The sequence below is a fragment of the Ursus americanus genome, chromosome 21 (genome assembly GCF_024610735.1).
Source record: "Ursus americanus isolate L20-20 chromosome 21, mUrsAme1.1.p, whole genome shotgun sequence".
In the NCBI taxonomy this organism is placed as follows: domain Eukaryota; kingdom Metazoa; phylum Chordata; class Mammalia; order Carnivora; family Ursidae; genus Ursus; species Ursus americanus.
In genome coordinates this window covers 21,965,431-21,993,324 of record NC_142147.1, presented here as the reverse complement: position 1 = coordinate 21,993,324, position 27,894 = coordinate 21,965,431, and the positions used below count along the sequence as shown (strand labels likewise).

General features: G+C 39.5%; 1 protein-coding gene across 4 annotated transcripts; it reads left to right on the top strand.

Annotated features, from left to right (window-relative positions):
- The first annotated feature begins 819 nt into the window (after positions 1-819).
- On the top strand, positions 820-27,497 carry NAE1 (NEDD8 activating enzyme E1 subunit 1). 4 transcript variants are annotated; one of them, XM_045814969.2, is made up of 20 exons: positions 820-973; positions 3,642-3,745; positions 3,834-3,894; positions 5,292-5,322; positions 6,260-6,331; positions 6,686-6,765; positions 7,794-7,903; positions 12,398-12,507; positions 13,397-13,459; positions 13,858-13,921; positions 14,405-14,496; positions 16,973-17,032; positions 17,121-17,254; positions 19,221-19,296; positions 19,606-19,645; positions 21,349-21,435; positions 21,917-22,009; positions 24,811-24,925; positions 25,011-25,060; positions 27,259-27,497. In XM_045814969.2, exons 1-20 carry the CDS (start codon positions 921-923, stop codon positions 27,366-27,368), a joined length of 1,605 nt encoding a protein of 534 aa, XP_045670925.1. In that variant the 5' UTR covers positions 820-920; the 3' UTR covers positions 27,369-27,497. The 4 variants fall into 4 exon arrangements, with proteins under 4 accessions (XP_045670925.1, XP_087726605.1, XP_045670926.1 ...); XM_087870479.1 differs by lacking the exon at positions 6,260-6,331; XM_045814970.2 differs by lacking the exon at positions 3,642-3,745 and having other exon boundaries at positions 838-973.
- Positions 27,498-27,894: the final 397 nt, after the last annotated feature.

The window sequence follows — 27,894 nt, the reverse complement described above, 5'->3', positions numbered from 1 at the left end:
ACTCTGCTGTCTCTCAAGCCTCCTCTGACCATGTCCTACCCTTCACCTAACTCCCCAGCCCACCAAACTTCCTTTAGACCCTCCATCCTACCAGGCCTGCTTGCCTCCCAGGAATGACACCTGCTGTTCCTTCTGCTTAAAACATGCTTCCTCGCCAATAGGATGTGAAACATTCCTGGAGAGGGAAGAAGGGGAGAGGGTAGAGTTCCTCTGTGCACCTTTCTGGACCCCAGCTTCCCTCTATTTATAGGAGGGCCACATTGTCCTTACTTACTGTCCCTCTCCCCTCTGGAGACTGTGAACTTCTCAAGAACAGGGCCGTGGACTTATTTGTCTTTGTATCCGAGCTGGGAGCGCTAACTTTGTGGTTTGAAACAGGACCTCGCGTGGGCTTGTTGCATGAGACGATAGAAGAAATGAGTGAACAATAATGACCATAATAATGAAAGGTATTATCCACACAGGATTTTTTGTGAGTCTGGCTCTGTGTGTATTCAAAATCTCACTTCAGGCTAATAGGAGCGGGTGATGGAGACCCATTTATCCCCACTGCACAGATGAACAAACAGAGGATTTGAGAGGTTAAGGGCAGATTTCATAAATAGTAAGTGGTTTAAAACCAAATCTGCCGGATTCCAGAGCCTCAGTGCCCCACGATTACCGCACGTACAAAGTCACAGACTGGTAGACCAGTAGGGATGCAGTAGGAAAAGAACCGCCTCGGTCCGGGTTCTGGCTGTGGGCTGTGGTCGCGTACTCCCAGGCGGACTGGCGACGCGTGCGCAGTGAGGTGGTGGCGCCCCCTGCGGGCGGCGCGCGGGAGGCAGAGACGGTGAAGGGGCGCTCAGTGCGCCTGCGTGCTCGTGGAGGTGGTGGCGGTACTCGGCAGGGTCTAGGCTGTTCGCGCGGCGGGTGCGGCCATGGCGCAACCGGGGAAGCTGCTCAAGGAGCAGAAATACGACCGGCAGCTGAGGTGAGCCAGGGCTCACCGAGTCGGGCTGGCCGGCCGGGGTGCTCCTTTGCGTCCCGGCCGGGCCTAAGCGAGCGGGCGACGCGGTCGGGCCTCTTCCAGGCCTCCCGCTGGGCTGGGCCGGGCAGTCTTGGGTTTGGGGAGCCGGTTCTCGGGGCTCCCCGGCATGGGACCCTAGGGTGCTCCTTGAGGGTCGGAACTCCCCTTCTCCGAGGGGTGCGCCCGCCCGCCACGCGGTGTGCAGTTCGAGGTTCGCGGTCCCAGAGTCGGCCCGGTCACCGGGGTGGCAGCTGGCCCCGCCTCGCTGCGCGTTCACTCCTCGTTTAGCGGAATTGGGGAATCGCGTGTACCTCATCCCGGCCTCCCAGAGCAGCGCCGAGTATTAGGGATTGTCCGGAGCCAGCGCTGTCCAATTGGAATATAATGCCAGTCTTGTGTGAGCCGCACATGTAATTACACGTTTTCTAGTAGCCACATTAAAAAGAAAAGGAAACAGGTGAAATTAATTTTAATACAGTTTCTTTAACCCAGTATATCCAAAATATTACCACTTTAACACTTAACATAAAAATTTATTAGGGATATTTTACCTCTTTTTTCATACCGTCTTCGAAATCTGGCATCTGACACTTAACAGGCACATCCCAGTTCTGACTAGCTAGCCTCATTTTTAGTCCTCAGTAGCCAGATGTGGTTAATGGCTACCTTAGTGGACACCGCAGGTCTAAGTCATCAGGCAGGTCCTTGGCTAATTCCTCTCCCTTGCCTTTTCTCCGTACACTCCCCATTCCTTATTTATTGAGCATCTTCTATGTGTTAAGGCAGTGAAAGTAACACAAATGCTTGGCCCGCATCCTTTTTGGAGGCCTCCCCCCTCCAAGCCGGGAGAGGTATGTCCCTATATGTCCTCTGGAACTCCCATATGCACCTACAGCCTGGTTCTGTATTGGGGCTTTAGGCTCTTAATTCTGGGAGCAGCATTAAAGGCAGACATCTCTTGGCTTTATAGATGGGGAAACAGAGTCTTGGCGAAACTTAGGTAACTTGTATATCTCCCGTATATTTGAGCCAGGATGTAAACATAGGCCCTTCTGGCTTTTTCAGAGCCTGTTCTCAGTCACATCACTCTGCTCCCAAGCTTCCGGGAAAGGAAGCAAGGTGACAGAGCCCTTGTAACCAACTTGTGTTCTTTTGTAAATTCGTAGCATTGCTTGTGTTTTGATATAACCATACAAGATGGAGCTGAGAAGACATTTTAGGTTACTAAGTAACTGTGACAAAAAAGAATTTTTCCTGAGTTCAATCCAGTTAAGGACTAAATTTTACTTTTCATAGTGAGAATTGGTTATCGGTTTTGGAGTGTCGGAGGGAGGCAGCTAGAAGCAAAGTTGTACAGCCCGGCAGCAGTCAACCAGTCCATGCTCTCCATAGTTAGGCCAGCATGGGAGCAAAGAAGATTGATTTCTTGTCTGGCCTCTTTCTTGAAACGCGTTACCTAAAGATGCACCAGTATTCTCTTAGTCTCACTATCTGAGTACCCAAGCATCCATCAGCCAAATCTGTCAGTGTCTTCTGCGTGCCCTACTTTTATAGAAAAAACAGATGTTTCCAGTCTGTCTGGTTCTTCTAGGCTATTCCTCCTTTCATTTGACAATTGCTCAGTGATCACTTACTCTGGGCAAGGCAGTGTGCCAGGCATTTGGGGCTCTAGTGATGCATGTAGGGAGTTATCTGGGCCCTCATGGAGTTTAGAGTGGAATGGAGAGATGGATGTTCCTCAAATAAAGAACCAAATGAAGTAGGTAGAGTTGTGATATGCTCTTGGAGGACATACTGGCTACACAATAACAGGGAATCTGCTTTAGATCAGGTGACTAGGAAAGCACATTAAAGCCTGCCAGTCCTCCAGACTGCGGCATTTTTCTAATGATTTTCATACTTGCCATACTGACAAGGAAAGATAATAGGCTTTCCGGGTGAAGGTAACCAGGCTGGGCCAGATGCCGTGATACATGTGTGATCATGCACCTTGCCCCATTAATGATATGCCAGTGCAAATCAGGTTAAAGCATATATTTCTAATCCTTATTATATCTTTGTGTTTGATAATGTATGCATTTATTAATCATGCTATTAAAATGAGCGTTGGGTGTTATATTTTAAAGCACTCCTGTAGAAGTCATTGTGAGGCTTTGCAGATGACAGTAATTCAGTTTTCTTAGTAAAGCTTTTCTCTTGGAGGTGTCACAGTGATAAAGTCTATGTTAAGATTTTAAATATACTGGCTCTATGTAATTTAAGGAGAAATGAAATAGAGGACCGAATAGGTTTTAAGTTTAAGGCAGTTCTTTAATGTTAATGAATATATCTAATATATCTGTTCTGTAAGTTATCTGGCTTGAAAAGAGTAATGGACAAGGAGCTGAAAGACCCAGGTTTTTAGTACTGATTTGACCCCCTTCTAATCATGCAAGGCATCAGCCTGAGTCTTAGGTTACTCAGCTATATCCCCATAACACCTGCTGCTTTTCCTGTCTCACATGTTTACTATGGTTATCACATCAGCCATTCTGTACAAGAACACTTTGAAGATCAAAGATCACCGTCCAAACAAGAAAGTTGCATCTGTGTGAAAGTTTTAGAAATGTTGAATTTGTGTCTTGTTTTGTAGGTTGTGGGGTGATCATGGGCAAGAGGCTTTAGAATCTGCTCATGTTTGCCTAATAAATGCAACAGCGACAGGAACTGAAATTCTTAAAAACTTGGTACTACCAGGTAATGTAGTTTTGTGGTAGTAAATTTACTCCATACAGTTTTGAACTAGAAATTATGTGTTCTTGACTGACTCTGTTTTGTCTTTCAGGTATTGGCTCATTTACAATCATTGATGGAAATCAGGTCAGCGGAGAAGATGCTGGAAATAAGTATGTTCTATTCTTTTCAAACACATGCATGTTAGGGAAGGCAGTGCACCGCCATAGGAGAGTAAGGCCTAAATCCCAACTATACCTCTTCAGTCAAGGTGACTTGACTCTCAGGTGGAAATAATCCCTGTGTTTAGGATTATGGTGAGGATGAAGTAAGTTAATATAGGTAAAGTGCTAGCACAGTGTCTAGCAGATAGACCATTAATAAAAGGTACCCATCATTACTGTCTTCATTGTTATTAGAGCAAAGGAGTAGTCCTTATTCCTTGATTTGTGAGATCTAGACAATTCCTAAGTCCTTGCATTGATCCCTAGGGGTTAGTACATAATTTAAAATAACTGTAGTTTTGAAAAAAAAATTATATTTTTGGATTATAAGAATAATAAAAATTACCTTATATTTGTGTTTCTTCTGAGCTCAGTCCAGGTATATCTCTCTGTATACTCCACTGTCTCTATAAAAATGCTGTTTTAAAGATGGCCTATATATTATTTTTTAAAGATGATCTTAATACAGACCTCCAAAGCATTGCCACATTTGGACACATTTGGATTTCAGGCTCTTTTCAGGACTTGGGAGGCTGGAATCTCTCATTATATTTGTTAGTATATGACAACAACGAGTACGTATGAGAAAAGTCAGAATTTAGTTCGTATTGAGCTTTGATATCTTTTCTTTGGGTGGTATCGTATCTACAACAGCACCCTTTTATTGGTATCTATGAAGAAAAAGTCTTATTATCTTTACTTACTTGGTTGGTTGGAGCAGTGTGTGATAAGAATAAGGTTTCTTTTTCTTATGGAGCCACTGATTTTGTGCTACACAATGGTACCCAACCTCAGATCGGGGCCTTGAGACATGACAAGGGTATGTGTGGGAAGAAACCTGAATAAGTCTCTTTTAGTTAACCTGCAAAAGCAAGCAGTTCAATATAGCACTTTCCAAGTGTGGTCTGTGGAACACTGGCTCTAGGGAATGTTAATAGCAGCTAAATGGGCAAATGGATTCCATGGTCAAATGAGTTTGGGAAACGGGCCAAATGAAGTTAAACATTTCTCCAATATAAGACCTTAATATCATGTGTTATATTTATGATGAATTTCCAAGAGGGAATTATAACATGTGGTGTTTCCCAAACTTTGTAAAGCCAGGGAACTTTTATTCTCTCAGAGCATCCTATGAAATTTGTATTCTGTGGCACACACTTTGGGAACATTGTTTTATTAGCCTGGTCTTTGATTACAAGTTTCATGCTGTTATCTTCCTCCAGGAAGACTGTTAAAATCTAGAATCAAAATGTATTGTTATACTATGAATGAAATATACCTGGTGTTACAAATAACCTTCCCTTTATAGTCAAAGAAGCCCTTAATTTTTTTAAATTCTGTTCTAGTTTTTTCCTTCAAAGAAGCAGCATCGGCAAGGTAAACCATCAGTTTATTATAGAATATAGTGGTGTTTGAGCATCTAATGATGCCACTATGTTTTGATTGCTTGAAAAGCTTTGGCTTTGAAAGAGCTTATTATTTCTCTGAGAAAAAAGTTAAATTAGCTTTTTTTTTTTTGATCTTGCAAATCTTTATATGCTTAGTAGTTTAAGAACTTAAAAGTACTGTCTGTGTTTTTATGCTGTATTCTGTATTAAAGCTAAACCTTGAGATTGACATAAGGTGTAAATGTTTAGAGGATGGAATATTCTGGTTAACAAGATTTTTTTTTTTTTTTAAAGATTTTATTTATTTATTTCACAGAGATAGAGACAGTCAGCGAGAGAGGGAACACAAGCAGGGGGAGTGGGAGAGGAAGAAGCAGGCTCATAGCAGAGGAGCCTGATGTGGGGCTCGATCCCCTAACACCGGGATCACGCCCTGAGCCGAAGGCAGACGCTTAACCGCTGTGCCACCCAGGCGCCCCATGGTTAACAAGATTTTTAAGAGTTAGCCAGCATATCTTTTATTTTTGTATGTTCCGTTTTTAAATTCTTACAAAGCCATAATAGTCAACTTAATACAATGTTCTGAATGGAAATGACTATTTCTTTGACCCCTCTCATACAGGATTATAATTGTGGGAGGTTATAATGAGTCTAAACTTGGTCCAGAATATCTCTGCCTGCTACACAAGGTTTTCTGGTCATTTGCCTACTCAGAAAAGTTGTGTACAAATAATGTAGTCATTTAAATAATATTTAAAGTAAGACTATAGTCGAGCGTCAGCTTAAATACTATGAAAAGCAGAATTGTCATATCTATGCATGAAATTTGGGTAGTTCTATAATATGTTTGCTTGATCTGTAAATTGAGGGGTTACATTTTAACCAAATTTTTTCTCATTCAAGTCAAATGCTTTTTTTTAAAAAAGAACCGAGCTCAAGCTGCCATGGAATTCTTACAAGAATTAAATAACGATGTATCTGGGAGTTTTGTGGAAGAGGTATATATGTATACACATTATTATTTCTGTGTGGAAATGTAATTTTTAAAAATAATTCAAAGCCCTAAGAATTTAGAATTTTGAGTTTATTTATTTTAGTAATCTCTACACCCAACGCGGGGGTCAAACTTGTGACCCCGAGATCAGGAGTTGCCTGTTATACTGACTCAGCCAGCCAGGCACCCCAGCATTTAGAATTTTGAATCTTTGTATATTTATGTTTAGTTGAGAGTTGAATTACTTTAACATTGGAGTCTAGCATGTTGCCTCATTTGTTCTAAAATAGCTTGACTGTGTCTGCCATGTTTAATTTGATTGTAAAATTGTTGAATTTTTTTCCTGTGTCCTATTTAGAGTCCAGAAAACCTTCTAGACAATGATCCTTCATTTTTCTGTAGGTTTACCATTGTGGTTGCTACTCAGCTTCCTGAAAGGTAAATTTTTATCTTAATTCATTTTTATTTTAAAGTCTCTTATTAGATTTGCATAGTTTTGTTTTCTCTGCAAAGACTATAGTTCTTAAAATCCTTTATTTAGAAAATTTTTTAAATTAATTTATTTTAAAGATTTTATTTGTTAATTTGAGAGAGAGAGAGAGAGTGTGTGTGTGTGTGCATGAGTCGGGGGAAGGGGCGGAGGGAGAAGCAGACTCCCTGCTGAGCAGGGAGCCTCATGCAGGGCTCAATCCCAGGACTCCCAAGATCATGGCCTGAGCCATAGACTGCCGCTTAACTGACTGAGCCACCCAGGCACCCCTCTTTTTTTTTTTTTTTAAGACTTATTTATTTGAGAGAGAGAGCGGGTAAGGGGGGACAGAGGGAGAGGGAGAGAGAATCTCAAGAAGAGTCCCCGCTGAGCACAGAGTCTGGTGTGGGTCTCCATCTCATGACCCTGAGATCATGACCTGAGCTGAAAGCAAGAGTCAGATGCTTCACCAACTTAGCCACCCAGCGCCCCTGTAGTTCTTAAAGTTCTTAAACTCCACAGAAACCTTTAATGGGAAATGCTTTTAAGTCTCCAACATCAAAAAGATGGGGAAGAGAAAAATACTGAGATGTGAAACTTTTATTATATTTAGAGAAGTTAAATTAAACATTGGTTATTTTTTAGTGAAAAAAACTAGTTAGAATTATAGAATGTGCTTGGGGGTGTAGATAAGGGTTTTATAAATATTTTCCTCTTTGTTATGGAAATGTTTAAGGAGTGTCTTTCAATAACATTCTCCCTAATACAAAAGAGGAGGCTTTCATATCCCTCTAGTCCAAAAGATACACTTTCTGTGAGATTGCAACCTTGTGGAATTGCTTGTTTTTTAGTGTATGCATGACCTGCTTGTGTAAATGTAATAGATATTTCTTTGCATTTATTACTTAATAAGAAAGTTCCTTTATTTTAGGGTGTTTTCATGTTTGGCCTATATCCATTTGCTTATGTTCTTAATTTATTGTGCTTTCCTTTACAGTACATTACTACGTTTAGCGGATGTCCTCTGGAATTCACAAATACCTCTTTTGATCTGTAGGACATATGGACTAGTTGGTTACATGAGGATCATTATAAAAGAACATCCAGGTAAGTCAGTTGTACATATGGGGCTTGCCATTGGTTGCTTTAGCTACAGTTTTAGAAACCTGACAATTTAGAAAGTCAGTTTTATTTTACTTTTTATTTTTTTAAATTTATTTATTCGACAGAGAGAGACAGAGAGAGAGCACAAGCAGGGGGAACAGCAGAGGAGGAGGGAGAAGCAGGCTCCCCGCTGTGGGGCTCAATCACAGGACCCTGGGATCATGACCTGAGCCAAAGGCAGATGCTTAACCGAAGGAGCCACTGAGGCGTCCCATAGACAGTCAATTTTAAATTACAAAGTAAATTTTAACAGCACAACTCTGGTTACAGGTTCAGAGTGGCAATCAGAATCAACAGTCATTAATATTTACTTGACTTAGCATTATAGAAGGATATGAAGCAGGAGATACGACAGGTATAGCTTGTTCATCTTATCAGGAGACCCAGCAGTAAAGCAAGTTCCTAGCTTTTTTTGCCTCCTAACCCACATAGGGCGTGTAGGGCTGCTACGGGTGAGAGCCAAGGTATGTGGGTCACAGTGACACATAGATGTGATACCACCTTTTCTCTACCAATCTTTCATTCTATTCTCATAGAGGCATTAGGCTTCCCCAGTTCAGGTACAGTTCTACACAATAAGCAAGGCATTTACCTAACTACTGCTCCGAGGAAACTATTATAGGAGACTGAAGTCACGCATAGGCAAGCTTGTATTAGCTCAAGGATGATATTAGACCTTTACTTATAAATTAAAAAAAAAAAAAGATTTTATTTATTTATTTGAGAGACAGAGCACAAGCAGGAGGGGCAGAGGGAGAGAGAGAATCTCAAGCAGACTCCACACTGAGTGGAAACACAATGTGAAAGTCAGTCTCATGACCCCGAGATCACGACCTGAGCCAAAACGAAGAGTTGGACGCTTAACTGGCTGTGCTACCCAGGCATGCCCCTACTTACAAATTTTTAATCTTAAATCATCATTCAATTTTCATTCAGTAGTCCTATATGGCTCTGAGCCAGGTACTCTGCTAATGTAGTGATAGCCATTGGTGTTGGTAGTATCACTGGGGAGTGGTATCTGCTTGGGCAGTTAGAGGGTGGCTTGTGGGGATAAACTCTTGGCAGGTGGTGGTAGGCCCTTTAAGAGTTGTAAGTGGGAGAGCAACAGGGTGAAGATTTTATTTCCAATGCGTACCCTGAAGTAGGGTGGAGAATGAATGGATTTGAAGGGGCAAAGATTGGAGGCAGGAGTTGCTGTTAGGAAATGTCCAGTGGCGTAGCTAAGTGAGAGACAGAGACTAAGCCCCTGACCTAAGGCAGATATTACAAGGATAGAGAAGAGGGGGTAAATAATGGGGGTTAATGTTGCTGGCTGTGTGCCTGCCTTAATGTGGATTATTCCATATAATCTTTCCAAAATCCTTATAAGGTAGATACTATTATCTACTTTTTGCAGATGAGGATGCTGAGGCACAGTGAGATTAAGTTATTTGCCTAAAGTCACACAGCTAGCAAGTGACAGAACTAGGCCTAGCTCTAAGCACTCACGTCCCCCCACCCCCCCCCCCCAATATGGAAAACTGTGATATTAGGACATGTGGAATCACTGATGTGAGGCCAAGGAAGAAAGAAATCGAGGAGAGGGGCACCCAGCTGGCTCAGTCGGAAGAGCATGCAACTCTTGATCTTGGGGTTGTAAGTTCGAGCCCCACTTTGGGTGCAGAGATGACTTAAAAATAAAATCTTAAAACAAAGAAAGACATCAGAGATAACATCAGATTTCTAGGGAAGAGGTCTAGGTAGATGGTGATGATGTCTACTGAAGACCACAGGAGGGGGAAGGTAGATTGTTAAGTATTATCTAAACAAATACTTTATCAATTTTGGTCTTTTAAAATTATAATAGCAAGAAAATTCAGCTTTAAAGGAATTTTGAGTTTACTTTTATTAAAACTGTAGTCCACTCATGATTCGTGAATTTAGTAAAATGTGATATATGTGTATGTAAATTTATCTCAATAATGAACAGAAAAGGGGTGCCTGGTGGGCTCAGTTGGTGGAGCATGTGACTCTTGATCTTGAGGTTGTGAGTTCGAGCCCTACATAGGGTGTGAAGCTTACTTAAAAAAATTTAAAAAATAAAATCAGTTCCTTGTGTTAAAAAAAAAAGGGAACAGAAAAAAACCTGTAGGTCTTATGCCTATTTAGAAATGATAGATTTTTTTTCATGATCTGTGATTTTTGTTTTTAATTATCTTAAGCCTTATCACATAATTTACAAACTTGTGCTGATGATATATCTCCTCAATGTTAACCCTTCTAACGAGTTGGCAAAAGCACCATTACCAATCGTACGTATATGGTAATTCCACGGTTGTGTCTTTGAATAGCTGTTTAGAAAACAGTCCTGAATTATATAACCTAGTCTGACTTAGTAAAGAAGCCACAAGCCAAGGGGCGCCTGGGTGGCACAGCGGTTAAGCGTCTGCCTTCGGCTCAGGGCGTGGTCCTGGTGTTCCGGGATCGAGTCCCGCATCAGGCTCCGCTATGAGCCTGCTTCTTCCTCTCCCACTCCCCCTGCTTGTGTTCTCTCTCTCGCTGGCTGTCTCTACCTCTGTCAAATAAATAAATAAAATCTTTAAAAAAAAAAAAAAAAAGCCACAAGCCAAGTCTGCTGCTCTGTCTCTTCACACTGAATTTTAAAAGCATCTGACCTTACGAATCATCTATAAAATGTGGGAAATGTTAAATATTCATTATTTAATATTATATATGAACCACACTAAAATGTCCTTCATTGAACAAAAGGCAACATCTTAGATGCAGGGAATGTTCATTAAATTGGCATAGTTAAGGGATGCCTGGGTGGCACAGTCGTTGGGTGCCTGGGTGGCACAGTTGTTAAGTGTCTGCCTTCGGCTCAGGGCGTGATCCCAGCGTTCTGGGATCGAGCCCCACATCAGGCTCCTCCGCTATGAGCCTGCTTCTTCCTCTCCCACTCCCCCTGCTTATGTTCCCTCTCTTGCTGGCTGTCTCTGTCTGTCAAATAAATAAATAAAATCTTTAAAAAAAAAAATTGGCATAGTTAAGACCAAAAAGATAAAATGGACACAGCCAGCTTGTCCTCAGCCCTTGCCTTTAACAGGCTAGGGAACACAACTTGAAGCACAGTTACGTCTTGCTGTTCTGAGACAGTGAAGGGATTTCCTCAGTATTTACATATATTAATATAATCTGTTATATAAATCTAAATATAAAACCAATCTCCTATAAGTTTAGAGATGGCATTTACCAATTCTGTGAGAAGCTGCACATTAGTAATCAATTCCAATCATATTTTTAGAAGGGGAAAAAGAGTGATAGCACTTGCTGAACCAGAATTACTATCAAAGTTCAAAAAGCTGATCCTATTCATTTAACCACAAGCCAGTCTTATTTAAATCAGGACTGTCCAAAAGAAATATTCTGTCAGCCATTCATGATCTGAATTCTGGTGTATGAGATCAATTTAAATATGGTACACATAAAAAAAAGTCATGAGACATTTTTGTTTTGTAATGAATAAGGCAGTGGCCAACTATTATTCCTTAGTAGCTTTTTGAGATAAGCTATCAAGTCTGTTCTTCCCCTGCCTTCTTAATGCCAGCGAAGATCATTTTTGTTCTATGGATACACTTCTTGAGATTCTCCAAGTACTCTATCTTGAGATTCACCAAGTACCCAGGTGATGCCTTTGTTCTTGTTGGCACCCGTGTAAGAAAATCTAGGGGCCTGACCTGTCTTTCACCCAAATAAACCATGGAGATTTGGCCCAGTCTTGTGCTTGTCTCCCTTTTCCACAGTATGGCACTGGGCACACTTCCTTTTTTTTTTTTTTTTTTTTTTAAAGATTTTATTTGTTTATTTGACAGTGAGAGAGACAGCTAGCGAGAGAGGGAACACAAGCAGGGGGAGTGGGAGAGGAAGAAGCAGGCTCCCAGCAGAGCAGGGAGCCCGATGTGGGGCTTGATCCCAGGACTCTGGGATCAGGCCCTGAACCGAAGGCAGATGCTTAACGACAGAGCCACCCAGGCACCCCGCTGGGCACACTTCTAACAAAAATCTTCTTGCCCTTCTCCACATCACCCATTTTTTTTTTTTAAATATTTTATTTATTTATTTGACAGAGATAGAGACAGCCAGCGAGAGAAGGAACACAAGCAGGGGGAGTGGGAGAGGAAGAAGCAGGCTCATAGCGGAGGAGCCTGATGTGGGGCTCGATCCCATAACACCGGGATCACGCCCTGAGCCGAAGGCAGATGCTTAAGGACTGCGCCACCCAGGCGCCCCCACATCACCCATTTTTAAACCGTTCTTTTGTCACGCGCAAAACGAAGCTGCTTACTCGGAAGCCGGATGTCCCGCTCTCTCAGAAATTAGAGATTTTTTACGTCCCTATAATGTAGCATATTCCAAAAATATCACTAAAGAAGTGTATCTTTTGGGATTGTTTCACAGTAATAGAATCTCATCCAGATAATGCATTAGAGGATCTACGACTGGATAAACCATTTCCTGAACTGAGAGAACATTTTCAGTCTTATGATTTGGATCATATGGAAAAAAAGGTTGGTAGTATATATCACCTTCCATTTAGATTAGATTAGATTAGATTAGATTAAATAGATTAGATTAGATAGATTAAAAGATTTTTTTTAACCTAAGGTTTTTGAATTACACCACAGTGAGAAAATACTATACACATCCATATTCTTGTCACCCAGATTACATAGTAACAACATTGTACTTAATTTGTTTGAAATAAATTTATTTTCTACCAAAATTCAAAAAGCTTTTTTATTGAAGAGAAGTTCATTAACTGAACATACTGTGTAATCAACACCCAGGTCAAGAAATTGGACATTAACATGTTCCAGCAGCCCTCTTAATGACCTTTTTGTAAACAATTAGATATACCTTTTAAAATGGTGTGAATTTGGGATGGGTGTTGAAATTAATTCCTCTCGAAAGTTATTTTTAGTGTTTGAAGAGTTACCAAGGGCACTCCATATTTCATTATAGAAATAATGATGCTTATAATAGACTATATAATTTAAGGAGTATGTGTTTTTTTCCTGCCCATGTATTAATTAAAGTACAGGGATTTAACCAGAAAACAGAGTTTTCTCAGTCTAGGATTGGTATCTAAAATCAAGAGATTTGAGCTTTCTCTTTGGGTGGCAGTCTCTGAAGTTCTTTTCTTGGTGGTAAAATGGGGACAGTCATAGTACAAGCCTGCCATATTAGGATTAAATTGGATACTGCTTCTAAAAAAAGTTTATAAAGCAATTTCATTAACCCAGTTCCTTTCCCTCCATTCACTATACTACATATACTGGGAGATGATTATAATTACTGTTGGATTTGTTAAAAATGAGATGATGTGATGAAGAATAAATGTGAACTAATTAATGTTAACTAATATTGACATTTTCTTTGATTTTCTTTCGTTTTTAGGACCATAGCCACACTCCATGGATTGTGATCATAGCCAAATATTTAGCACAGTGGTATAGTGAAGTATGTCCTTTTTAAAAACACAAATTCCATGTGTGACTATATTTTCAATTTTTTATAAAGGATTTCATTGGAGTAAAGTGGGAGATTAATTCTTTTCTTGATGTGGTTATAGGGGAGGTGGGTGCTTTTCTGTTTAAATTTGGCAGTTCCTCTTTTGATACTGATATTTTTATTAACAAAATGAAATATCAATGAATGTCATTCTGAAACTGGTAGTGGGTAATGAATGTAGAGAAATGGCCCACAGTTTTTGTTTTCTTTCAAGTCAGCCTCTGATTTCACTGAGGTATTTGCTGATGAAATCTCACGTGGATGGGAGAATGGGGGAAGCTTTGGACTCTCAATTTCCGTGTTTTGATTTTTTATAACTAGAATTTAAAAATTTTTAACCAATTTAGACAAATGGACGAATACCTAAAACGTATAAAGAAAAAGAAGACTTCAGAGATTTGATTAGACAAGGTAATATGGGATATAATTGGATGTTGTATAAAGTTTGAAAAGCAAATTGCTTGAAGCTGTTTATTGGATTTCCGTCAGCAGCTTTATCAGACGATGCCATCAAGAGCTTGTATTTTATTTTTTCTCAGGGGAGGTTTAGGAGCCACTCATCGTATAGTTTTTTAAAATGACTAAGGATAGTTTCTTCATCAGTAAATGAGGAACTGGGGGCTGCTGACACCTACCTCATGGGTTGTTGTTAGGATTCATTCATACATTAAAATGTGACGTACATTTAATAGTATCTGATACAGAGTAAAAGCTCAACAAAGGGTAGTTACTAATATTAATTAAAAAATGATTAATAATAAGCCTGTTTCTTCTTAAGTTTCAATATCCAGTCCTCCCTTTAAGATCTGACAAGGTTATTTCCATAATATTAGGGAGAGCAAAGGGGTGAGACGAAAAGGGCTATGTTTTGCTAACCAATTTCTATTTTACCAGGAATTCTAAAGAATGAAAACGGGGCTCTGGAAGATGAAGAGAATTTTGAAGAAGCTATTAAAAATGTGAACACAGCACTAAATACAACTCAGGTATTAAAAGTGTTGCTGAGGAATTAATACAAGAAAGATGTTTTCTGAAGTCCTCATGTGAAATAGTTGATTTTAGATTTTTTCTTTTTTTAAAAAAAGATTGATTTATTTGAGAGAGAGAGAACATGTGTGCATGTGCACACGAGTTGTGGGGGTGGGTGCAGAGGGAGTGGGAAAGGGAGAGAATCCCAAGCAGACTCCCAGCTGTGCAGAGCCTGATTCCGGACTCCAACCCACGACCTTGAGATCACGACCTAAGCCGAAATCACAAGTCAGGTGCTTAACTGACTGAGCCACCAGGTGCCCTGATTTTAGATTTAAGTTAGTATTTCCTAAATTGTGAAGTTGTTAGAAATTAATATCTATGGTATGGATTGAATCTTGTTTTAATAAGATTCTGTATCATCCTTGTTAAAATGGGGTATCAGTGCTTCAGCATATAATAGCGATACAGTGATTTATGTATATTATCGAAGTACATGATTTGTGAATAGTAACAGTTTGGGTATAGGAATTACATAATGAGAGTGATATTTTGCTGGTCCAAAATAGTGTTGCCTGAAAGTTAAATCATACCCTGAGTTTGCTTTTGACAATAGTTGTTTGGGTATAATGGAAGATGTTCTTAATGACATTGTAAAACATTGTTTAGAGGATAACTCCTTTTAGATGCTCTTTGTTTTGTTGTTGAAGTCTTGCCAGTGAGGTTTTTGGGAAATTCAAAATAACACAACTGGTATTTTAAGTTAAGAATTTTCTTATAGGGGTGCCTGGGTGGCTCAGTCGATTAAATGTGTGCCTTTGGGGGCACCTGGGTGGCTCAGTGGGGTGCCTGGGTGGCTCAGTTGTTAAGCGTCTGCCTTCAGCTCAGGGCGTGATCCCGGCATCCTGGGATCGAGCCCCGCATCGGGCTCCTCTGCTGGGAGCCTGCCTCTTCCTCTCCCACTCCCCCTGCTTGTGTTCCCTCTCTCGCTGGCTGTCTCTCTGTCAAATAAATAAATAAAAATCTAAAAAAAAAAAAAAAAAATGTGTGCCTTCGGCTCAGGTCATGATCCCAGGGTCCTAGATTCAAGCCCCGTGTTGGGCTCCTTGCTCAGCAGGGAGCCTGATTCTCCCTCTCCCTCTGCCTGCCATTCCCCCTGCTTGTGCTCTCTTTCTCTGTCAAATAAATAAAATCTTAAAAAAAAAAAAAGAATTTTCTTATAATTTAAAATGGCAAAAAATGCTGCCTTTCACATTAGGAAAACACTTAAGCTGTCATTACAGATTTTTTGGAGACAATGAGGTAGTACTGCTGAGTAATTAAAAGTGTGTGCTTTATCAATCAGTTTTCTGGGGTGATGATAATTTTCTATGTCTTAATTGAGGTGATGGTTAAAAGGACATGCATAGTAATCAAAATGCAACGAACTGTACATATAAGATTCATCTCACTGAATGTAAAATTTACCCCAATTAAAAAAACCCAAGGTTCTCATAGTTAGGTTCTGTATAGTGAACTAAACAAACAGATAAATGCACTAGGTGCTATGAACAAAATTCGAGCATAACAGAGGGGAGAGCAAGATGAGGGTGAGGAATTCTAGGATCAAGAGGGGGCCACTGAAGTGTTCTGAGCAGGGAGTGGAGTGACCTGATTTATGTTTCTAAAAAATCCATCTCGTTCTTGTAAGGAGAATAGACTGTAGGGGACTGGGAGTAGAAACAGAGAGACTAGTTGGAAGGTTACCAGTAAGAAATGTCTTTTTTCCACACAGCTGTAGAATCAAAGCCAACAATTTCTATAGTTGTTATTAATGTATGATGATTTTGCCAGCATTAAAAGTACTTAATTTAACTGTCTAGTTTTTGTTAGAGTTGTTGTCTCCTCCAGTAGTTACTAATTTAGGGTGTAAGGGTTCCAAATTTTTGACAAGCAGGAAACACATGAAGGACTACAAATCTAGCTTGCTAGTAATGTCTGAAATCTTTGTTATATCTTCATATATATCAAAAGATTTATATTGGCTACTTTTTTAATCCATGTGTAATGAAAGAAAACAGGCCAGTCTTTAATGCTGACACCAGTGAGCAGGAGGGGACTTTCTTTTGTTCTCTCTTTCCTCATCAAATCTCTGTCTGGTACCGATTCTCAATAAAAGTCTAAGCACAGGGGTGCCTGTGTGGGTCATTCGATTAAGCATCTACCATCGGCTCAGGTCACGATCCCAGAGTCCAGCCTAGTGAGAGGAGTCAAACAAGGAGTTTGCTTCTCCCTCTCTATCTACCCCTCCTTTCTACTTGTTTGTGCTTGCGTGCTTTCTCTCTCTCTCTCTCTTTCTCTCAAATAAATATATAAAATCTTTACAAAGAAAAGTCTAGACACATCAGAAATTTGTATTTGATTACAATGTAGGAGTTCAAAGAACTTGTTTGGGGAAAGAGTGGAAATACAAATGGGCACATTCTTAGTATATGTTTTGTGTTCCTTTGTTAGATTCCAAGCAGTATTGAAGATATATTTAATGATGATCACTGCATAAATATCACCAAACAGGTAACAACCAAAAGTGAATAGTGCCATCTTAACCTTTGGGTCAAATTCAGATGCCATTTAATACTAATTTTTTTTCTTATTCTTTTAGACTCCGTCATTTTGGATTTTAGCTCGTGCCTTAAAAGAATTTGTGGCCAAAGAGGGTCAGGGAAATTTACCTGTTCGAGGCACAATTCCTGATATGATCGCAGATTCAAGCAAATACATAAAACTGCAAAATGTGTAAGTCACTGTTTTCAAACTATATTACTGAAAAGTTAATCTGTTTATGGTACAGATGAACAGATTTTACCACTCTATCAGACATCAAATGCAAGTCTGTTACAGTTTCTTTAAAAATAAGCTAAAAAAACTTAGAGGGTAGATTTTTAAAAATAGACTTTATTTTTCAGAATAGTTTTAGGTTTATAGCAAAACTAAGCAGAAAGTACAGAGAGTTCCCATATGCTGACTAGGGGGCAGATTTTTTTCTTTCATATTTTGTGATAAAAACCTAATATTTGAGCATTTAACTCTGTGCCATGAACTGCTCTATGTATTAACTAATTTAATGTTTATAACAACCCCATGAGAGAGATACTATTATTGTCTCAGTTTTATAGGTGAGAAAACTGAAAAATAGAAAAGGTAATTTATTCAGAGTCAGATAGCAGGGAAATGGCAGAATCAGGATTTGAACCCATGAAACCCAGCTCTGTACTGTTTTTTTTTAAGATTTATTATTTTTAGGGAGAGAGAGAGAGTGTGAGCGCCGAGAGTAGGGGCAGAGGGTTAGGGAGGAGAGAGAGAACCTGAAACAGACTCCCGACTGAGTGCAGAGGCCGAGGTAGGGCTTAACGCAGGGCTCAGTCCCATGACCCTGAGATCATGACCTGAGCCAAAACCAAGAAGAGGCAGATACTCTTAACTATGGCCCTATAGGAACTTTCATCTGTAACTTAAAACTTCAACTTCTTTAGTTTGATGAATTTTTTTAATCATAGTGTTTCATAATTGAAAGAGTTTTTGACTGTAGATGGACACCAGCTCTCTAGGTGTCACTAGCCTGACCCAGATTGACTGTCATAAGTATGGGTCTCAATGGATATTACCCTTATGTAGTCTAGGCATGTTGCTGATGAATCCAGGGCCGCTGGTTTGGGTTCCTTAAGGACCAGATGATGTCACACAGAAGATTTCTGTTCTCTAGACATTGCACTCTTCACCTCTGCGACTGTCTAACACATTTCTGTTGTCCTAGCCTAAAATTTCAGGTATTTAAAACTTGGGCAAAGTCAGTTGAGGCTAGACAGAAATATGACCTCACATTGGAGGTAGTCAGCTTAACACTGACCATCTTCAGAGAATGAAAGTATAAATAGACTTAAAGGTTTTACATAAATTTGTAGATAGACAGTTTTTTTTCTTTTTAAAATTTTATTTATTTGACAGCACAAGTAGCAGAGCAGTAGGCAGAGGGAGAGGGCGAAGCAGGCTCCCCGCTGAGCAGGGAGCCTGACATGGGGCTCCATCCGAGGACCCTGGGATCATGACCTGAGCTGAGGGGGGCGTTTAATCGACTTAGCCACCCAGGCACCCCTGTAGATAGACAGTTTTGAAGTATTTAACTTTCCTTGGATTTAACTTCAAGGAGATAAATCACGTTCTTCAGTAACATATGTAATCAGGTCCTCCCAGAACCATGGATCGTGGATCCCTCTAGGAGGGTAGTTTATAAGCTGCTGTTAATTATAGAGGGAGCTCAGGCATTAGTAGATTCCAGGAGTCCAATCACCAACACTGGGGAGATTCCCAGCCAGTTTCAGCTGGTGCTGGTGGCATTTCCATGACAATTTCACATTTTATATGTTACCACACCAGTATTTTTTCATGAAAAGGAAAGAAATTTGCTTCGTGGTGATATTTAAATTTCGCTAACTTTAAAAATTGTTAAAACAGCTGTTTGTTGGGGCGCCTGGGTGGCACAGCGGTTAAGCGTCTGCCTTCGGCTCAGGGCGTGATCCCGGCGTTATGGGATCGAGCCCCACATCAGGCTCTTCCGCTATGAGCCTGCTTCTTCCTCTCCCACTCCGCCTGCTTGTGTTCCCTCTCTCGCTGGCTGTCTCTATCTCTGTAGAATAAATAAATAAAATCTTAAAAAAAACAAAAAAACAAACAAAAAAAACAGCTGTTTGTTATTCTTTTCCAGTTACCGTGAAAAAGCAAAGAAAGATGCTGCTGCTGTGGGTAATCATGTTGCCAAATTGTTGCAGTCTATCGGCCAGGTAAGCTGCTGAGCTGAGCGCACTGTGCCTTTCCTGGACAGCATGGCTCCATTTGGCTTGATTGGATAACTCCAGGAGCCAGAAAGGTTTAAAGATAGAGGGTATTGCACTGGTTCTAGGCTTCTTTAGAGGGATCTCTCACTTACCTGCCTAATGAGAATGGCCTTCACTAAGGAAACAGGGTGTTTTTACAGAGCTCTTCCAGCACTTGGGGAAAGCCTCTCCATCGCCCAGTGATTGGCTTTGTGCTGTACCGTGTGTTCATTCCTCTTTTAAACTGGAGCAAAACCTGCATTTCTCTCTTTACAGGCACCAGAGTCCATTTCAGAGAAAGAATTAAAATTACTCTGTAAGTGCCCTTGAATTAATTTCCTTATTTTGCTTGATTAAAAACGTTTCTAGGAATTTTAAATTGTTGAAATTTAAAATTTTCCATGGTCTCAATGGTATAGATAAGAATTACTGAGTAAGAGTTGGTGTTTTTTTCCCCATAATAAAAGGAGAGGGTGTTTTAAGACTGGGTCAGAGATAGAGCCTATCTGTGGCAGTGCTGAAAAGACATGAAGGTCAATTGAAGATTGTCATTAATACAGAATTATTTTCAGCTTATTACTTTAAAATAATTTGGGAAAGTTTTATCTGAAGACTTTGGATGTGAAGTCTTGAGTCACATGTATATTGACAGTATTGGTTTAAATACTCACTTTGATCTGTGTTAAATGACTGATGGAATTAAGAATTTTGCCATCCAGTCTCAGAGTGGGTCAGCTCCTGGGATCTTGATAACGCCTCAGGAGGCCCAAAGCATTTTCTTTTGTTTAAGAATTAGTTTAAGATGGGCACCCGAGTGGCTCAGTTGGTTAAGCGTCTCCCTTTGGCCCAGGTCGTGATCCCAGGGTCCTAGGATGGGGCCCCGCGTCCATCTGTCGGGCTCCCTGCTCAGCAGGAAGTCTGCTTCTCCCTCTCCCTCTGTGCTTTATTCCTCTCCCTCTGTGCTCTCTCTCTAAAATAAATAAAATTAAAAAAAAAAGAAAAGAAAAAAATAAGAATTCGTATAAGAATAATAAAATTTGGGGGCGCCTGGGTGGCATAGCGGTTAAGCGTCTGCCTTCGGCTCAGGGCGTGATCCCGGCGTTATGGGATCGAGCCCCACATCAGGCTCCTCTGCTATGAGCCTGCTTCTTCCTCTCCCACTCCCCCTGCTTGTGTTCCCTCTCTCATTGGCTGTCTCTATCTCTGTCGAATAAATAAATGAAATCTTTAAAAAAAAAAAAAAAAAGAATAATAAAATTTGTTTTACATGCTGAGAATTTTTCCCTATAACTAGTGCCCTTAGTTTCTGCAAAAGTCTACACTTTGTAAGTTCCCAGCCTTAAAATATGTTTATCCATGTTCTCCCTTTAATGACTCTTCCAGAGTGCTTATTGAGGCTTAGTTTTAATGTTTTGTTTCACTACCAGTCTTGCACCTTGTTTCTGCATTTGTATTTTTTCTATTAGCTTATATGATACCAGATTAGAAGCTGAATGTTGGGTACTTGAGGGTTATTTCTGTTTTCTCTGCTTTGGGGTATGTCTGAAAATTTCCATAATACAAAGGGTTTTTTTTTAAAGAAAGTTTTACATATATAAAGAGCACAATATATGTAATGCTCTCCTTTAGAACTACTTATCCATAATAATGATAAAACCGGACTATTCACTGAGTCCTCTCAGGCCTTGTGCTAGGTATGCACTCTATACACTTGTGCGTTTGATCCACAGAACAACTTTCAAGGTCATATCCCCATTTTACAAATGAAAGGAAGCTCAGAGAGGTGTCATCACCTACTTACTCAGTGCTGAGCTGGTTTTACTGCCAAGGATAATGAATTTCAGATGATTTGTGTTCTAGAGCCTTCTCTACTGAACCATTAGAGCCAAAGAGGCATTTCCTCACATTTCCATGTGTGTAAAGAGTATATACAAAACTTCCTGTCCTTAGAGTGACTTGTGATTTGGAATATTCACATGTCTTAACCGTTTACTTCCATAATGCCTTTCCTGTATTCAGGCACCAATTCTGCATTTCTTCGAGTAGTAAGATGTCGATCCTTAGCTGAAGAATATGGCTTGGATACAATTAACAAGGAGGAAATAAGTAAGTATAATAACCTTGATGCTAGTTATTAATTTTAATTTTAGAGATATAAACAAATATTCGTGTTTAATAGTAGTGAGTATATAATGATAATTTGCAGGATAAATATTGTACTGTAAATTTTATTCTATAAACCAAGAAGTAGTCATACTTCCAAACAGTCACAACTGTAAAATAAAAACTTAATATATACATGAAATCACATTTATGTTACTAAGTTGTGTTATATGAAGAAGAGCTAAAGTCAGAATGTTACGTTAGTGACTATAGCTAATAGTCCTTAAGAACATTGGGTTTCATCTTAACATATCTCCCTCTCCCTTTATTTTACAATTATTTATCATTTTCTATTTTATTGTCACAAAATATTTAAATTTTGTGATAGAATTGCCTTGATACTTGAGTACATAGTAAATTCATTTCTACATTGTTTTTATGTAATGAATTATCCGAATTATACTGAATTGTTTTTTCCTTTCAGTTTCCAGCATGGACAATCCAGATAATGAGATAGTATTATATTTAATGTTACGGGCTGTTGATAGATTTCATAAACAACATGGTCGATATCCAGGTAAGAATAGCAGTCTCTTTATCATATACAATAAAGTCTTGAATAAATACTTAAATTGAATTAAATCTTAAAGTTTCTTGGGTGTTCTTGGGGTGTTTACAGTAGTGATACTTGAATTTCACATTATGAACAGTTTACACCTACTTCAGCTTAGTGAGGAGATACCATTCATTTTTTAAGTGTTAGTATTTGTAAATAATGTTGATTCTAAACTATTACAGGGGAATGTTGGGTGAATGCATATAGAATAATACTTTTTCTTTTTTTGAGAGTTGAGGGAGAGGGGCAGAGGGAAAGGGAGACAGAAAAATCTCTACTTCCATCGCAGAGCCCTACTCCATCGCAGAGCCCTACTCAGGGCTCTATCTCACAACCCTAAGATCATGACCTGAGCTGAAATCAAGAGTTGGACATTTAACCGACTGAGCCACCTGGGTGCCCCTAGAATAAAACTTTTTTCTGTCAGGTTCTATAATTTACTTCTAAGACTCACACTGAGTTTAATTTAGTGGAATGGGAAAGCCGTAAGAAGTATGCCAGTGACTTGAATTCAGAACTCTGAAGATGTAAGGATTTCTTTGCTCAGAATCTGTTTTTTGTTGTCTGTAAATGTAGTTAATTGGAGAATTGGTATACTCTCAAAGATCTTCAGTTGCCCAGAATATTTTTATTAAGGTGATCATTTTAATTTTACAGTATTATTGCATAGCAACACATTCTTGGAGTGTCATAGAACCTGTTGCCCCAACTGATGTAGTATGCCCACTGAGTTATAGTCTTGATGAGCAAGCTTACCAGAAGAAAGAAAAGGAATAAACACCAAATATGTATTACTTTATGTGTATTGTTTGATAGCTTGTATTTTTGGTTTATTACATAACAAACCATCCCAAAACTTAGTAGTTTATTTTTTATTTATTTTTTTAAAGATTTTATTTATTTATTTGACAGAGAGAGAGAGAGAGCCAGCGAGAGAGGGAACACAGGCAGGGGGGGATGGGAGAGGAAGAAGCAGGCTCCCAGCAGAAGATCCTGATGTGGGGCTCGATCCCAGGACTCTGGGATCACACCCTGAGCCGAAGGCAGACGCTTAACAACTGAGCCACCTAGGTGCCCCCAAAACTTAGTAGTTTAAAACAGTAAATTATTATTTTGTAATTTTGTGGATTGGCCGGGCTCGGTTAGGCAGTTCTCACTGGGGAGAGGGGTACTGTTGGAGTTGCATGATGCCTGGGGCTGGGGTCATTCTGAAGGCTTGACTGAGCTGGGCATCCAAGAAGACATTTTCACTCATGTGATTGGCACTTTAGAGGGAACATCTGGAGCTGCTTGGGGGCTGGTCAGGCATCTATCTCCATGGCTAACTGGGGCTTCCTTTTAGTATTGTATTCCTAGGGCAGACTTCTTACATGGTGGCTGGCTTTCCCAAAGTTAACATTCCAAAAGACAGGTGGAACGTACAAGGCTTTTTATGAGTTAGCCTCAGAAGTCACAAAGCATCACTTCTGTCACGTTCTATTGGCTTCACAGGGCCAGCTTAGATTAAGAGTGGGAGGGGACTACGTGAGGGCACAAAGCAGTGTTCATTGGGGAGCCATCTTGGGAGAGTAGCTACCACATAGAGCATAGGCTTTGGAGTTGAACCTAGGTTCAAATCCAAGCTGTCAGTTACTATCTCTTGACCTCGGGTGAGTCACTCTTTCCAAGTCTCAGTTCTGTCATTTATGGAATGGCGATAATAGTATCTGCTCTTGGATTGTAGGGGTTATTTAGGTGATGTATGAAAATCACTTAACACACTACAGGGCACTTTGTAAATATTCAGTAAAGGGTTGGTATTATTATTATGAGGAAGAATAGTGCTGGTTTAAACTAGAAGGGCAAAAAAATATGTCTTGTTTTAGTAATTCTTGAATATTACAGCATTGTATTTTTCCTTCCAGTAGTAATAAGAATAGCTTGCCTTTGGAGACATTATAGTATAATCATTAAGAACTGCCTGGGCCCATATCCCAGTTTTGCTATTTAGGAGCTAAGTAACTCAGGCAAATAACTTAATCTGTCTGTGCCTCTCATTTTCTCACCTGTAAAAGGGGATAATAATAGTACCTACTTCATAGGGTTGTTGTGAGGATTAAATCAGTAAATATATTTGGTGCTAAGAACACTGTTCAGCATTTATTAATGCTCAATAAATGTTACCTCTTATATTAATGCTTTATGTCTTCAGTGTCATTTAATCATCTGGAAATGGATAATAAACACCATAATTTTTTTTAAGCATCATAATATTTTTCAGGGCAGGAGGGGCAGAGGGAGAGGGAAAGAAAATCTTAAGCAGTCTCCATGCCCATCGCAGAGCCTGATGTGGGGCTTGATCTCAAGACCTTGAGATCATGACCTGAGCCAAAATTAAGAGTTGGCACGCTTAATGACTGAGCTACCCAGGCACCCCAAGCACCATAATTTTTATACAGGGTATAAATGGGACATCACTTTCTTAGTTCTTATGTCAAATAATTATTGAACACCAACTATATGCCAGATACTCTTCTAGATATTGGGTATAGAACAGTAAACAAAGCAGATTAACCAAATAGAATTTTTAATAGTTTTCAGGTGGTTTCTGTGATTGTTGGAAATATTGGTCTCATACTTACCCTTATTTTTGTTCTTACTTCAGTTTCATACCTTACTGTTTTGACTAGAACACCTATAACTGGATTTAAAAAGTAGATTGCCATTGGTTTCGCATTTCATTATTCATTTTAATGAAAATTAATTTACATATGTATTTTTAGGGGTATCTAACTACCAAGTTGAAGAAGATATAGGAAAGCTGAAGTCTTGTCTTACTGGCTTCCTTCAGGAATATGGATTATCTGTAATGGTGAAAGATGATTATGTCCATGAATTGTGAGTATTTTTTAGGGCATAGGAGAGATAATACCTGTCTTGTCATAAGGCTAATCTAAGTTCATGTCTCCATCTTTTTCTGTAGTTGCCGATACGGAGCTGCTGAGCCACACACCATTGCTGCGTTCTTAGGGGGTGAGTTCCATAGATGAGAAGACTGGCATCTGTGGTTACACAGTACAATTAGGAAGTTTTGTTTTCTGAGCTATTTAAACTCAGGGAGTCAGTGAAGCAGGATGTTGTGTTGTTTAGATTATTTCACTGGTCTCTGCTTTCCATCTCCCACTGCTGTCCATCTTAAAGTGAAGAGTCATTGATCTTTCTAAAGCATAGCTCTGATCATGTCTCTCACTTAACTAACCCTCTGCCCTGGCAATACACACATGCATACTACAATGATCTTCAGAAAACATGTCCAGAGTCCTTTATTTGACGTTAAAAACACACCATATTCTGGTTGCACTCAGCCTTTCTGGCCTTGATTTTTTTCAAGTTATTTTCTTTTCCTGGAGGTGTGCCCTTTGATTTCCTGCTCCTTGGATCCTTAACCCTCAGGGCCCATTTGCCTTAAATCTCCCTATTTCTTGCATGTTTAAAATCTACCTGTTCTTCAAGGCCCAAAGGAAATGAGCATCTCTTTCATAAAAACTCCCTGGAGGCTGGAAGTCCAAGGTCTAGGCCAGGGCATTTGGTTTCTGGTGAGGCCTGTCTGTGGCTTGTAGGTGGCTACCATCTTGGTGTGTGCCCTTATTTAACCTTGTCTTTGTTCAGGGAGGGGAGGACAGATGGGACACAAGCTCGCGGGTGACTTACGTGGGCACTAAACCCATCATGAGGGCCCTACCCCATGACCCTATTTACCTCCCAAAGACCCCCATACCATCTTCATTTCCAAATAGTATCACATTAGGTATTAAGGATTTAACATGAATTCTGAGGACATTCAGTCCGTAACATGTTCTGTATTCTGCACAACACTGTTACATTCCACGTCTTTCGGGTCTTTGTTTAACTGTTATCTTCCCTGTGTGAGGCCATTCCTGACTCCCCGATTTAAAACTGAGCCACTCCTCTTGTACTCAGATGTATCTCCCTTCCTTGCTTTTTCTCCTTAGCACTTAGAGTCATTTGACTTACTATACATTTTACTTATTTATAAATTATCTCTCCCTTACTACTTAAAAGTAAGATCCATGCGGTCAAGGATTTGTCTTTTGTTCTTTATCCCTAGTGCCTAGGAGAGTAGCTGGTACATAACAGAGTCTCATATTTTATTGGATCAGTGTTTGTGAAAGATGAAGCTTTATATTAAAGTAGATGAAGAATTTTTTTTTAAAGATTTTATTTATTTATTTGACAGAGATAGAGACAGCCAGCGAGAGAGGGAACACAAGCAGGGGGAGTGGGAGAGGAAGAAGCAGGCTCATAGCGGAGGAGCCTAATGTGGGGCTCGATCCCATAACACCGGGATCACGCCCTGAGCCGAAGGCAGATGGTTAACCGCTGTGCCTCCCAGGCGCCCCAAGAATTTTTTTCTCTGTAGTTTTTTTGTTTTTTCTATTGTTTGCTTTGTTTAGTTACTCAAAACTTGTTACTGTAGAAGACCGTACTGAGTAGTTTAGCAGCCTGGTGGTATTTAATATAGATTATTTCCAAATTACAAATGTATTTAGAACAAATATACCTTTATTCCTGTTTTATTAAAGTAAAGTAGGCACAGGGAAAATTTAAATGTAACAGAAGGGTTGTCTTTGAGAATCTTTTCTGTATGTATTTTTTTAAAAAAGTACAATCAACCATACTACTCTTCTTTTTTTTTTTTTTTAAAGATTTTATTTATTTATTTGACAGAGATAGAGACAGCCAGCGAGAGAGAGGAACATTGCAGGGGGAGTGGGAGAGGAAGAAGCAGGCTCATAGCGGAGGAGCCTGATGTGGGGCTCGATCCCATAACGCCGGGATCATGCCCTGAGCGTGAAGGCAGACGCTTAACCGCTGTGCCACCCAGGCGCCCCAACCATACTACTTTTCTGACTTTCTTTAAAATATCATCAACCATTCAAAACCCCCAGAATACTTCATTCTTTTAAATTGTGGCATAATATCCCAAAGTGTGAATGTAAAGGACAAAATTTTTAGTTGCTTTAATAACATAGTTATAAAAAATTTCAGTCCTTGATTTTGATGTGATTCAGTAAGCTATGCCTGTTTTGGCTTATTTTTAAACACTTTTGCTTTTGGAAAGGAAAGGTTTTCTTTACATAATTGACTATTTTTATATAACTTGAAGTTTACCTTTTTCAAAGATTTGCTTTTCTTCTTTTTCCTTGCAGGAGCTGCTGCTCAGGAGGTTATCAAAATAATCACCAAACAATTTGTCATTTTTAATAATACTTACATTTATAGTGGCATGTCACAAACTTCAGCGACTTTCCAGTTGTAGAATAAGCACCCTATGTAGTGTGTTAATGATTTAAACCATAATTACCTTCAGGCTATGCTCTAGTCTGTAAAATTCTGTTAAGGGAGAACTGTTAAATTGTTTCCTTAATAAACATTTTTCTCATTTGTATTAGTGTAGTCTTGTTCTTTGTGGGGGAAGGGGAAAGGAATCAGTCATATTCTCAGAGAATAAAAGCTACCCATTTTTAATTGAGTTCATTATTTCTGGCTTGCTAATTCAAAGTTACTTATAAAAATCTCTTGTGGGACGCCTGGCTGGCTCAGTTGAGCATGCGACCTTTGATCTCTGGGCTGTAGGTTCAAGCCCCACCTTGGGTATAGAGATTACTTAAAAATAAAATCTTAAAAAAAAAAAAAAATCTCTTGTGTTTCATTAGAAACGACTTAAAATATTTTTCTTACAGTCTTAAGTAATGAATTTAAGCCATGCGTAGATTTTAGCTATGGACATCTTAGGACTATCACTATTTGAAAAGACAAATATTTCGGATGTATAAAAATTATTA

Bases quoted from the DNA above. Each gene is read 5' to 3' on its own strand.
- NAE1 (XM_045814969.2), top strand. From the start codon at position 921: ATGGCGCAACCGGGGAAGCTGCTCAAGGAGCAGAAATACGACCGGCAG. The intron at 21,436-21,916 runs GTAAGTATAATA...TTTTCCTTTCAG, and splicing joins AATTAACAAGGAGGAAATAA to TTTCCAGCATGGACAATCCA. The intron at 25,061-27,258 runs GTGAGTTCCATA...TTTTCCTTGCAG, and splicing joins CATTGCTGCGTTCTTAGGGG to GAGCTGCTGCTCAGGAGGTT.